The 13,297-nt window shown below is 42.7% G+C and overlaps 1 protein-coding gene and 1 long non-coding RNA gene across 2 annotated transcripts; one reads left to right on the forward strand and one right to left on the reverse strand.

The window, feature by feature from the left end:
- Positions 1–2,376: 2,376 nt before the first annotated feature.
- LOC127355585 (fascin) lies at positions 2,377–8,331 on the reverse strand. The gene is made up of 5 exons (XM_051386634.1): positions 7,353–8,331; positions 4,727–4,883; positions 4,492–4,613; positions 4,127–4,297; positions 2,377–3,827 (listed from the first exon to the last, which is right to left on the reverse strand). The coding sequence occupies exons 1-5, from the start codon at positions 8,182–8,184 to the stop codon at positions 3,622–3,624; spliced, it is 1,488 nt and encodes a 495-aa protein (XP_051242594.1). The 5' UTR covers positions 8,185–8,331; the 3' UTR covers positions 2,377–3,621.
- A 28-nt stretch (positions 8,332–8,359) lies between these two features.
- LOC127355620 (uncharacterized) lies at positions 8,360–10,789 on the forward strand. The gene is made up of 2 exons (XR_007881791.1): positions 8,360–9,312; positions 9,427–10,789. It is a non-coding gene; the product is annotated as an uncharacterized LOC127355620 (long non-coding RNA).
- Positions 10,790–13,297: the final 2,508 nt, after the last annotated feature.

Genomic DNA, 13,297 nt, shown 5'->3' on the forward strand with positions numbered 1-13,297 from the left:
GCTACAGTCCATATGTACAACCCTGTAACCCACAAAAACAAAGAAAAAGTAGGAAGTTATTATGCCTAACGTATTTAATATGTGTCAATGAGTGACTGCCTCTAAGCCTAATCAAACTGGTTCGGTCATAACGGTTCATGACATTTGAAACAGTAATTTAACTTTATTTAATTTGTTCAGTGCTGAAGTTCATGATCAAATACCTGCAAAACTGATGACACTCATGAATTATAGCTGTCGCTTAGTGCTAATTAGCATATGTTAGTGTGCTAATCTTTGGTGCCCATTGAGCCTATTAGCTTCTAAACATCAGCATGTTAATGTTATGAGCATGGTGCCATAGTAGTATTAGTATTTAGCACACAACACCCCTGTGTCTAAATATAGCCTCTCAGAGCCGTCAGCGTGGCTGTAAACTCTTTTTAAATGGTTCATTTAGTCCAAGAAGAACAATTTTCACAACTCCTATATGAAATTACTGGTGTTATAACTGTTCCTCTGAGAAATTTTTAATCACCAAATTTGAAGGTTCATCAATGGTTTTCACTGGAGAGCGACAATATTCTCCTGCAAGTTGTGCCACATGAACTTTTACTTCCAAGCAGAGTTTGAATAAGCTCTTCTTTCACTCTTTAAACTGTCAGAGACTCACAACCTCGCTCAGGACTCTCCTCTCACATAGGGGGAAAAGATCTGCCCTACTTCTCATGCTCAGCATGAATCTTTTTGCTGCACATCTTCTTCATCATCTGTCTCATTCATTTCCCGCTTTCTTCCTCCTCTGCTCATTGTTCTTCCCTTCTTCCACTCAAGTACCATACTAAGCTTTTTCTGGCAGGGAGAGCTGGCAGATCTGGCAAGACACTGCCATGTGTTTTCTCTTACAGATGATAGGTTTTGCACACACAGCACACAAACACAGACTAACTGAAAAGACGTGGGAGTGGGAGTATTATTGTATCAGTGTGAGCACAGTGAAAGCTCCAATTCATTTAGGGCACTATCACATGTCTGCGCTTATCTGGAAGTTTTTATTTAGACCTCTTTCAGTCACTGAGTATCAGAAGTGCCAGAGAAACTGTATCTGTACTTACAGATTTACACAAATACAAGGTTTATTAAGATTATCGTGTGTCTGTTAACATCTCCAAACATTCATCCTCCTCAATCTTCATCCTTGCCATCACTTGTTACCATGGCAACACGCAGAAATCCTGCAGTGGAGAATGAAGGATGCTTGTTGGTCTGTCTGTATCAAAACACACATGTGAAGTTTAGCACACATTAGAATGACTGTGGGTTTTTTTTTTTATAAAGAGAGGAGTTGAGTTTCCTCTGCAGAAGGACGGAGAAAGTAGAGTAGGTTACCTCCCTCTACCCTCGCCTTCATTCTCTTGAACAGTTTTGGCTCAGTGAAATCTCTAGGGGACATGATGCATGCGCTTGCTTCCTTCTCCCACACAAAAACAGCATATTGCGAAAAATCATGACAATGGCTTTTCTTATCAGAGCAAGATAGTTGCCACGTTGGGTAAATTAAACAAATTGAGGTGATGCTGTGATGCTCAATTTCTATTCAGGTTTCAAGGGAAGGAACGTGACACCTAGTGCAATAGTGTGGCTCATTGATGTGTATTTAATAGTTTCTGGACAACAATGGAGCTCTATGGCACAGTGGAATAAGATACAATGAATTAAGCTTAATATACACAGACACTATTGTAGCATCAGCTCTTCATTGGTTTTAGTATTTTCATTCGATTTAATGACAATAAGGAAAATGTAAATTATCAGCAGAACCATAATTATTATGTCATTATTGTTTTATGTGTTGTCAGGTGACGCCAAGATGGCAATCAAAGAACCTCTGCAGCCTGATCATACTATAACAATACAACAGAGCCTTTTAAGTATCAGTTCACCCAAATTACAAACAAGAGTTTCCAGCCACGCCAGCAGCTCTGTGAGGCTCTACTTTGATTTAAATGTTAGTAAGTAATGTGTACCATCTTGGTAATTCATGGAAATCTATTAAATTGTATTCACTCAGAAACCATAATGTAAACCTCATGGTGGAGCTAGCAGAGACGTCTGGGGATAAAAATCAGTAGACTTTGTTCTCTGGGCACCATAGATATATCTGTTCTGTGCCGGTCCATTTGGATGAGATGTTTCAATCTTGATTAAAATGGTCGAGCAACTGACTGACTATCATTCCCATCCCTTGAGCCAAGTAGCTACTTAGGAGGTTACTCTGGATAACATAGTTTTCTTAGAACTCTTTATTCAGTAGAAAGTAGATCCAATGAACTTTTGCCAGGTCTGTGAAACATATAGTATGATAAATGAAAAATAAATGAAGGAGAAAATCCACTGTTGAGAGGGAAATCTTTATTGGGGGTTTGTACTTCATTCAGTTCAAATGTAAGGACATGAAAAAGACTAAAATGCTCTATGGAAGGCACAGCCACAGTAACAGCCAGAGAGATGACTGACTCCATCGTTGTGTTTACACACCAGCAGCAGCACCCAATCTAAGGCAGACATTTTGTCACAACAAACATGTGCTTTTAACTTCTTGCAGTTGGAAACTACATAATTGTGCAGATTTAGTATCACAGTTGGAATTCATGTATCTACGACTGCATATTTGTAATGTATTTATGTGCATCTGAATGTGTTGTAACTAGGCCTTACCCACCGCCTCCCTTTCACTTCTTGTAAAAGAAAGGATGGTCATAAACAAAGACAGCACCTTTGCTCTCCATTTTTGTTTGTTTCCTCCTGAAGTATAATTGAGAACCTTGCACTTATCGGAGGAACCAGAGAGAACTGAGTGAAACCTTTCTGTAGATGCATCTGTCTATATACAGATTTTGTCTAGCTGCACATCTAAGCACAAGGAGAGGAGCAGTGAGAAACATACAGGCAAAGAACTGGTTATATCAGCCACATCCCATTTCTTTCTTTACATCCTCGGCATACTTTTGCACTCAAAGTTTCCTATGATTACTATGTTTTTGAAGCATTCAGTGACAATGAAAGCCTTATTTACAGCAAAAAACATGTAAATCAGTAACATCCCTTTATCTGATGTGTGTTATGCTTTATAGTTCGAAAGAGAGCAGGAGATGAAAGCAGCGCAATAGAGCCAGCAGGACATTTAGCAGGAGAAGGTTAGATATTGTAAGTCATGAGTTATAGCATTCGACATGTTTGTTACACCAGTAGTTACCACAGATAGGCACAACTAATAACAGTAATCACCCTGATATTTCTCAGGTACAGCTTGTGTAAATTTGACTGGAAGTGAAACAAATAATGTGCAACCACACTATGATTCATTCAGTAAGCAACAGTCATTGTAAATCCTAATCTCCAGTAAAAAGCCCAGTAACAAGAGTTTTAATGATAATAATACAAAATAAAAACACCTGTAGTGCTTTGGTGCCATGACTTCCAGTTTTTCAGCTTCACTTTCCATCACACATCCATCCAGACAAATTCACAAGTACACACACACACAGGCACACATACATATGCAAAAAAAACCCAGCTACCTACAGTATCTATCAATAGTTTGAAGCTTTGTTACAGACAGTGAAGTCCAGCTGTGCTTTCTCAGTATTCCCAGAGGGTGGCGCTGTCCAGGGAGTCGGCGCTGGCCTTTAGCCCTCCAGCATGGTCTCCTTTAAGGTACTTCCCCCCCACAGCACAAATGGCCATCTTGTTGAGGTCACAGAACTCAAACAGGAACTGGACAGGCGTTGGGCTGCTGCACACCACCGCTGTGTCGTCTCCAACACACCAATACTTCCCCTGGGAGTCTGGACAAACAACACATACTTAATGAAGCCTGACTCACACACAGTGCATAAAGCGCTGGATGCCATGTTTATGTATTCAGTGTGACAGGTTAAAGGACCAGTGTGTGGGATTTAGTGGCATCTAGCGGTGAAGTTGCAGACTGCAACTAACTGAACACTGCTCACGTCTATATTTTACGACTTGGAAATGAGAACAGGGGAGGTGTGTTGGGGAGACTGCGGCAGCCTCAAGGGCTAGTATCATGCAATGACACCACAACAGTCCTGTAAACTCATTATCTTTTTCAACGATTGCCTACCTTTAAGGGAGTAAGCACCGTTGTTGAACTCCAGCTGGAAAACATCGTATGATGCTCGGTTGGAGTCCAGGGTCGCCATTCCGGCTTTACGAGCCCCGATGAAACCATGCTCCCCACGAAGGACGATGATTGGACGGTTGATCAGCTTCATCAGGAACTGTTCTGCCTCCCCTGATGAGACAGGCTGATTAGGGCTGTGTCAAACAGCTGTGGGCCTTGTTTCTAGAAAGTCTGGTTTAATCTTGAAGCTCAGATAATCATAGCCCAAAGACATACATGGGTTCTAGGATTATAAACTTAAAGATGATTTTGAGAAATTGGGTTCTTGCTGTGTTATTTTTCCTCTTTAGGGATGGACAGAGTACCTGCATTGTCAACAGTAGCGGCTAGCTGCCCGTTCTTCTTAGCGACCACATATTTGCCGTTAGCTGCACGCACACACACACGACCCTCATGCCACTCCAGTTCGAAGAAACAGTTGGCCGACCTGTGACACACACATTAACAAACTCAGTGACGGTGAAGAATGGGTGTGTGAAGTCAGGTGTGTGTGATTTTCAACGTGTGTGTGTGTGTGTGTGTGTGTGTGTGTGTGGTTACTTGGTGGAAGCAGTGGACTGAAGTCCTCCACTTGCTGACAGAGTCCAGTATTTGCCGGCAGCGGTTCTGAAGGCACACTTCCTGTCTTCACGGCTCATCTCCATCTGGAAGACTTCCTGGTCTCCTTCCTCGTCCTGATTGGCTGACAGGTCCATGCCTAGAAAAGTGGGGCAGTCTGCTGTCAGCTTTCATTTGTCTCTGGAGGTTTTCCTCCTTGTCTGAAACTCTGCAACCCTCTAATTTATGAAGTTCCCCAGATAGACTCTTAAAGGGACAGAACACCCTGAACTCTCTGTGCCCAGCTGTTAAAGGTGTGTATTATGATACCCACACACTGTAGAGGGGATGTTCCAGTCCTGAAAGGGACTGAGTAAGGGGAGGGGAGTTACGGTGAAAATAATAGCGGAACAGCAAAAATGATCAGTCAAAAACGCAACTTGTCCTGTGAGTGCATTGCATTCTGGTCTAATGAAGATACTGTGGACAAATTAACATCTCTGCTTCGCCCATGGTAAATATCTGAACTGTAGACTTGAGATTTCCCTCTATAAAGACTTGATATGAGACTTTAAACCATTTAAATCTCAAGTGTTAAACTGTGGAATGTAAAAATATAAATAACAAATAAGACTTGCATAACCAAATTTTTGGGGGGGCTTTTTGTAAATTTAAATATTTATTGTTAGGCCTATGCATTAAAATAAGAGAAACACTGACATATCATCACCTTATAAAAGTTTATAAAGTTAGCAAACAGTTGCCCTTTTACACATCCAGCAGATATGCAGCAACATTAACATTCATTTGGAGTCAGGTTTGAAATTCCCATCACTTTAAGCTCTGTTTTGGTCTACACCAACTCCTGAGGGAAATATCTTTAGCTGTTAAATACACCACTATATTCCGCAGCCATTTTTACATGTAATAGTAGGGTAAACACAGGTGTTACCAGTGATATTAATTAGTGTTCTGTTCCATTCAGGTCAGACAGAGTCAGGGTGCTGCTATTGTGCACGTTGGCTCACTGGAAAGACCGGAACAGAACCTTAATTAGCATCACTGGTAACACTTGTGTCTACCCTACTATCTCATGTAAAAATGGCTGCTGTGAAGAAGGTCTATAACTGTCTGTGTCCCTTTTGGTGCTGAACAGGTAGCGTACATCGGATTATCAGAGCTTTGTCACTAAAAACAGCTGCTTGCTGCCTCTGAAGACAACGCTGATGAAAAGATGTGGGCTCCCCCTTGTTCAAAACATATCAGGAAATCAATGAATGCCTGTAAGCTGGCGAGCTAGACGGCTTGTTCAAGTCAAGCCATGTGAGGATATTCATGATTATCCCGATTATCACCATCATGGAAATTCGCCATGATACATTTATCTTTGTGGTTTTCATCACGATAATGTTGTCCCATCCCTAACTACGAGACACACCTTTTACATTACATTCATACACTGATTACATTCATTTGACCCATTTTTTAACAAAATCAGAGACTGGAAAGCATCTTGATCTGAAATAAAGACTTGAAACTTGACTCAGACGTCTCACAATGACTTAAAATCAGCTATGGATTTCTCCACCGAGGAGTTCAGAAAAAAAGCTTTTGCTCTTCATTAAGAGGACACAAGACTGACACAAAGACCTAATTTTTACCGTTCAGCTACTGGCTAACAAAATGCCTGTGCAGACCAACACCGGGTGGTCTTTTAAAAATGTTTGAATGCATACATCTCCTTGCTCTACTCCATGTGTGTTACTCCTCTGTCTTAAATGGCCACAACTTCAATAAAAGACCAGGTCACATGTCAGGGCCCTACATTGACCTCATTTAAACAAAGATGATCTTCCTTCTGCTTCCACAATCTATCTGTCCTGGAATTCACGCACACACACACATGCTATTTCTGCATGATTAAACTATATTGACACTAAACTACTGTCAATGATCAGTCCCATGTGCCCAGCAGCACAGTGTGAGACAGAGTGGCAACTAGACAAAGAGGTTTCATGTGGCACAAAGATCCACATTCAGCAAGGACTGTCTGAGTCACACCTCCCTCTTTGTAGCCTATTTTCTCTGCCTCTCCTCCATTTTATGTCCTTTTGTCTCCTAAATAAATCCCTCCTCGTTTTCTGTGTATCCTCCGTCTATTCTGAGATAAATAATGATGGATAGCCTAACTGTAGACTGAAGCTGACCCTGAACCAGCAGCCACAATGCAGGGGTAGAATTACTGCAGAAAAATGTTAAGCTTAGGCAGAGACTGGCCAAAAAAGAGGGAGGAGGTGGGGGAGAGAAAGTGAGAGCATGATAATGAAAAACACATGGTGTGAGGAAAATGAAGTAACAGGAGTCTCTAATTCTGTTCTGCTCTCTGTCACACACACACACACACACACACACACACACACACACACACACACACACACACACACACACAATCACGCAACAGCTGCCTCTGGTGTGTGCCCAGTTATGCAGTGACTTCATCTGTACGGTGAAATGGGATTTTTCTCTCTCTCTCTCTCTCTCTCTCTCTCTCTCTCTCTCTCTCTCTCTCTCCCTCCCTCCCTCCCCTCCCTCCCTCCCTCTCTGGCTCTGTGTGACTGCAGAGCCTCACCTTGCCTCGTGGAGACGTTTCTCTCGTTGCCTGCAGTCAGCACGACCTGCGCGTGGCTGCGCTCCAGGCCAAACAGTTCATCCTTCCCCACCCGGGTGCTTTTCCCAGACTTCATTGTGCCGGTGGGGCCCACGGGCGCCAGGTAGCGGCCGTTGCAGTCGCGGAATGCCACTTTTCCGGAGCGGAACTCCAGCATGTAGCCGGTATCCTTGTCCGTGGTAGTGGACAGGCTGCCGTCATTGCGCAAGAAGCGGTTGTTCGAGGTCTCCAGGTGGTAGCGCTGGTCACGGTAGACCAGGGTCACGAGAGAGTCGAAGCCCCAGGGGATGTCGCGGTTTATGGACACCTCTTGCCGCTCCCCCTGCGCGCTCAGGTGGGCGAAGCGTTTGCGCGCAAAGCTGTACAGGTTGACCTGCGGGTGCACAGCCAGGTGCACGCTCCATTTCTCTGCCGGGGAGGCTGTCTGCGCAAAGCAGGTGATCCGGTCCTCGCTGCCGCCGAGGTACCGGCCATAGGGCTCGGACTGCAGAGACCACCGCCCGTCTTCGTGCGCGGTGATGACGAAGCGGCAGTCCCGGCCGCGCGTCTCGCTGTCCGCGGTAACGTTGCCGTCTTTGTCCGTGGCGAGGTAGCGGCCCAGGTGGGAGTGGAGGAACACGACGCTGCCGTCCTCCCCGGTCTGCTCCAGTGTCCAGGTCTGCTTCTTCTTCAGGCTGCTGGCCGAGGCGTTGATTTTGAAGCCGAAAGTCTCCGCAGTCAGATACTTCCCCGCGCTGTTGATGAGCCCCAAAGGGATCTGCAGCATGTCCCCGTCGGCACCGTTTGCGGACATGATTGCCGTGTGTCAAGAAAGGGGAAAAGAAGAGAGATGCTGTGCTTGTTTAGAGTAGGACAGAGGGAGTGAATGTGGGGGTGTCTGAGGGAGGGACAGAGAGAGAGAGAGAGAGAGAGAGGGAGAGAGAGCTGCTCTTTGCTGACTGATGATGATGAGTGTCCCCTGACTGCAAATCCAGACTGCCTCGCTGGAGCTGCAGGAGTTGCAGGACTGGGAGTTTTGTTTTATAACGGCAGCACACGCCCCAGATACAGGCAGAGGAGCTGGAGGGAGATAACTGCAATTTTGTCAAACCACCCCACCCCTGTTCACCTACACACACACACACACACACACACAGCCACACACACACACAGCCATTATATAGTATCATCCTGACCATTACTGTATTAAAATGATAGTAATAACTAATTCTCCTCCACATTTCCCCCTACTTTCCCTCCTTCTGCTCACCCCCAGTTCCACATGGATAGAGCCATTCACCAGCTGACAGAACAGTGTTTGTCCTCTGGGCTGTGTGTGTGTGTGTGTGTGTGTGTGTGTGTGTGTGTGTGTGTGTGTGTGTGCGTGCGCTGCGATGGCTATGAAGATATTGAGGTAAAGTTTATCAGATCTAGCTGATTTACATGAGGCCTAAAGCACTTTTGTGTACTTTTGTTCTGTGGGTTTTCCAGGTGTGTACTATAAGCCCCCTTACAATTGAGTTACATAGACAATAGTGTGCTTTCAACTTTGTGTGCAAGAGTTTAAGGAAGGCCCTTTACTTTTTTAACATAATGCCCTCATATACAATAAAGAAATAGTTCCCGAGTTTGGTGTGCGGAGAGTCCTTACCAATCCAACACCTCTGTGATGGAAGAGATAGAAATACACCAGACTACACAAGGTCTCCCCGCCTGCCTCTTGTCTCTTTCTCTCTCCTCTCTTTGCCTTTAATTGCCCCTGGTGACATCTTGTCATGGTAACGTATGTATGTTGTAGGGTGAGAGGGTATGTCTGTTATAACGTTTTTCTCCCTCCCCCCTTCTTTCTCTCTTTGCCTTACACACACAAACTCTACAGTGTATGATGATGCACACTATACCACCAACCACAAAACATGTCAGCATTGCATTAGAAGCCCCGGTGAGTTTTTCTATAGTTTTACTATATTCGCAGCAGTGCAAGCAATGAAAAATATTGTGTTTTGAAATACATGCATGGAAATCAGACGTCCACAGTGTGTGTTTCCGTTATTAGCTTCAGTTGTTTCCTGGCCTTGTGATTCTACCCGTTTCCACCTGCTGGTCTGGTCAGGCCTGCCTGCCTCTTCCGTCCTCCTCCCCTGGGCTCTGTCATGACTCCTGCCTGCACATCCACCTTTATTTATACTGGAGAGAGTATTACTGGGTGTGTGCTTATCCTTTCCTCACACCTAATACAATAATATTAGCAAGGTAATGAATATCCCCATGAGAAGCCAATTTATCCAGTTAAGCCTTTTAGAGCTGTTCTGTTTCTTCCCCCCGCGGCAGCTCTTAACAATGAATGTGATTATGTTGATATGGTGTTTTGACTGTACTGAAATATCTGATTAGGAGTTATCTGCCTCGTTGGAATAATGCAGGTGGAGTGGTGCTTAACATACTTAACCACACTGTTGTGTCCATCCTCCTCAACCTACAAACAAATTACTTTGTGTATTCTCTGGAGGGTCAGAACTCCTCCGTAAAACTAAAATAAGTTGCACACTGTGGAAACAAAGCATACTTTCTGCCTGTTTTTCTGTTAGTGGAAATGCTACACAGGTCAAAGATGGGAAGGTTCCTTCAGAGCAGGTTTATTTGCATAAGTTTGCATGTAAATGTTTTCATCAAGTTGTCAGTATATGCAAATTATTGTTTTAAAAAGCCAGACAGAGAAGAGGCCTGTTTAACGTACAGAGGCAGATCATTCCATAATTTAGGAGCAGACACAGCAAAGGCACGGTCCCCTCTGAGCTTCCGCTTAGTTTAGGCACACTCAGGAGCAGCTGATCATCTGACCTGAGAGAGCGGACGGGTATATTGGGGTGTAGAAGCTCAGAGAGGGATATGTGGAGAGTGTGTGTCAATCAACTGAAACTTCTTAAGCGACAATAGTGATGATTTACTAACTGTTTAAGTCACATATAAAGTGAAAATAACTAAAGCCTGGTAAGAGCTTAGTAACTTTTTGCTTTCAGGTCAGTGCAAATTGAACACTTTGTTTTTTTATGGTGGTCTAGAACGGCTGTGCTTGCAATTCTTTATTTGAATGCCTTTATCTCGAGATCACAAGTTCATTATTCGTATCTCAAGAAAACAAAGGGGGGATTTCTCGAGATAACAAGATAATTCATCACGAGAAAACAAGTTTCATTTATTCAAGAAGAGAAAAATGTGTGTCTGGTTTATTTGATCACACCTGATTTCAGCATTCAAGATCACTGTCATGACTGTTGGGGAAGATTCATAACTGAACTTAAAAGAGTTGTTACCAGAATGTACATCTACTGAGAGTTTAAAATGTTTATTTCCTGGCAATGTGATGCAATACTGACAAAATATATCAAAATGAGATTTATTAAATGAGCTCAAAGATCCCTGCAATGTCCAGATTCTTTTCATGCATTCTTTCCGTATGAAAATTTAACATTAACTGTCATTTTGAGGAATGTCATTCCTCCATGCAATGTCCATTATGTTGAACCAATGCAACAAATTCAGGCTCGCATAGCACTCCTAATCTCTGATAAACATTATAAGAAATAAGAGAAAACAACCTTTTGTTTTCTCGTGATAACGGGTTGATTATCTGGTTATCTTGAGATAACAAAGCTTGGATTCTTGAGATAACAAAATAATTAACTCATTATCTCGAGATAAAAGCATTTGAAAAAAATAATGGCATGGCCATTCTCAGCATCTGTAGTTTATGACCGCTATCCAGACAAAATAAACAATTCTACCTCATTGCTTTGGGCTCAGGTAAGATCAAGTATTTGACATTACTTCTGATGATTTGATTAATTATATTTTAAAAAGGTAATTTAATAATTCAAATACTTGTCAATTGCAGCCCTTGCATGTCAACTGGACAGTCCAAACTAGAAAAAGGGGTAGCAACAGAGAAAAGCATCCCATGACCCCAATTTGACCAAATCCTTGATGAATGAGTTTAAAGCCTGAATGCAAGAGCTGATTGAAACATTTAATTTGTCTTTATAGATCAGTGTATGGATAAAATATCACCTGTAGAGGAGCGATACAAAACACCTTGTAGCCTACAATTAGTCAGTGACGTAATGAGGAAGGACACGGGGGATGGAGGAGCATGTACTGAATAATAAAATGTTTTAATAAAACATGGACTAATTAATTTTAGAGAGAAGAATGATGGGTGTGGAACTGACAGCTCAAACAGGTCCGGGCTCTGAACAGGACTGGAGTTTGGGAGTAGGACTTGGCCTTTGCTTGGAGAATCTGGTGGCGGACAGGACATGAAGACTGGGCTGGGACTGAGATTGTGGAGGAAATGTGGAGGTGGGGCAAACAGCAAAGATTTGCTTTGGGCTGCTCGATGCTGGATACCACTGAACCCAGACAACATCGCCCCCACCTGGGCCTGCAGGGAACAACAGCAAGGATGTGGATCTTATGATAGGAGAGAAACTTGTTATCAAACCCAAATACAAACCGAGACTAAATGATAGACTTTGGGTGTTTTTCCTCACCAGCTCAAGAGGAGAGTCACACTCTGCCTTCCACCGCAGGCAGATTATCAGTGTGTAGGAACTTGGCTTGGGAACTGGACGGTTGCTAGTTCAAGTCCCACAAACCACAGTATTGAGTGTGGACTGGTAGCTGAAGAAGTGTGGGTTACCTCCTGTGAGCAAGACACCTAACCCCTAACTGTTCCCCGGGCACCTACAGCTGCCCACTACTCCTAATGTATATAGTACTGTATATAGGATGGCTCAAATGCAGAGGAGAAGTTTCATTTTTATGTTTGTAAAGGATGTATAAACTATGACAATGCCTTTATCCCTTGAGCAAGGCACATATTCCACTTCTTTGATGTCCTCAACACCATATAGGCCTTCTTCACAGCAGACATTTAGACTTGTCACAGAAGGAAAATGTTAAAATGTTAAGCTCATTAAGCTCTGTTTTATTCAGGTGTTCCAGTAAACCATGAAAGTGAACCAGCATGCACAATACCAGGACCAAGAAACTAAAGCAAATAATTCATTTTATTATTTACACCTGTGTTTTTTCTACTGTGACTGTGTCAAAGTGTCTTCCATGGAAAGTATCTGTCAATGTAAATGAACAGTGTTATGATTTTATGTAGTCTACTGACATCTTTATTGTATATATTCATTTAATGAATTGTGGTTTACATTATATTAATTCTGTAAGTTATATCATAGTTGTGATATAGTTTAATTGGTGGGTGTGGAGACAGGACTGTCAACCAGTGAAACCAGCAATAAAACTGTAAATAATACTTAAATAAAAGCAGTAAAAAAAAAGGGCAGGATGTTCACTGTGTTGTGTAAATATAAACATAATTTGCTCTAAATGGGCTAAAACAGCAACAAATCTGGCATTGACATTAAAAAATAATAATAATAATTCATTTTAGGAGTATTTGATTCTACCTCAGCCTTCCTCTAAATTTAAAGAGTTTAAATTACTGAAATTCAGTTATGACTAAAGTTATGGCACATCTGCAGACCACACTAAATCCTTGCTGCTGTCCTTCCAGGTTGTCTGACCTCTAGGAAACATGATGCAGTGCAGTTGAAGCTCACTAGGTGGCAGACATGGTGTCTTTGCAACATTTTACACACAACACATCCAGTACAGCATATGGCCTACATGCACAGACAAAGGCTTTCTTCCATATAGTCGGCAACAATGAAAAGAGAGACGTAACGCTGGGTAGGAGAGCACCTGAAGGAAGATTTTATGTGTGTGGTGATTGGGCTTGTGTGATTTTTCCACATTAGGTAAGTTACACAGAAATAGAAACCAAATCGACAATACAACTGAAACTCACACTTTCCACATTATTAGGTGTTGATTTTGCAGTAACAACTGAGGAC

This window comes from Dicentrarchus labrax, unplaced genomic scaffold, assembly GCF_905237075.1.
Source record: "Dicentrarchus labrax unplaced genomic scaffold, dlabrax2021, whole genome shotgun sequence".
NCBI classification, from domain to species: Eukaryota; Metazoa; Chordata; class Actinopteri; family Moronidae; genus Dicentrarchus; species Dicentrarchus labrax.

Coding starts and splice junctions, on each gene's coding strand:
- LOC127355585 (XM_051386634.1), bottom strand. CDS start 8,184: ATGTCCGCAAACGGTGCCGACGGGGACATGCTGCAGATCCCTTTGGGG. Junction 4,614..4,726: donor CAGTCCACTGCTTCCACCAA/GTAACCACACAC, acceptor TGTGTGTCACAG/GTCGGCCAACTGTTTCTTCG. Junction 4,298..4,491: donor CGCTACTGTTGACAATGCAG/GTACTCTGTCCA, acceptor CTGTCTCATCAG/GGGAGGCAGAACAGTTCCTG.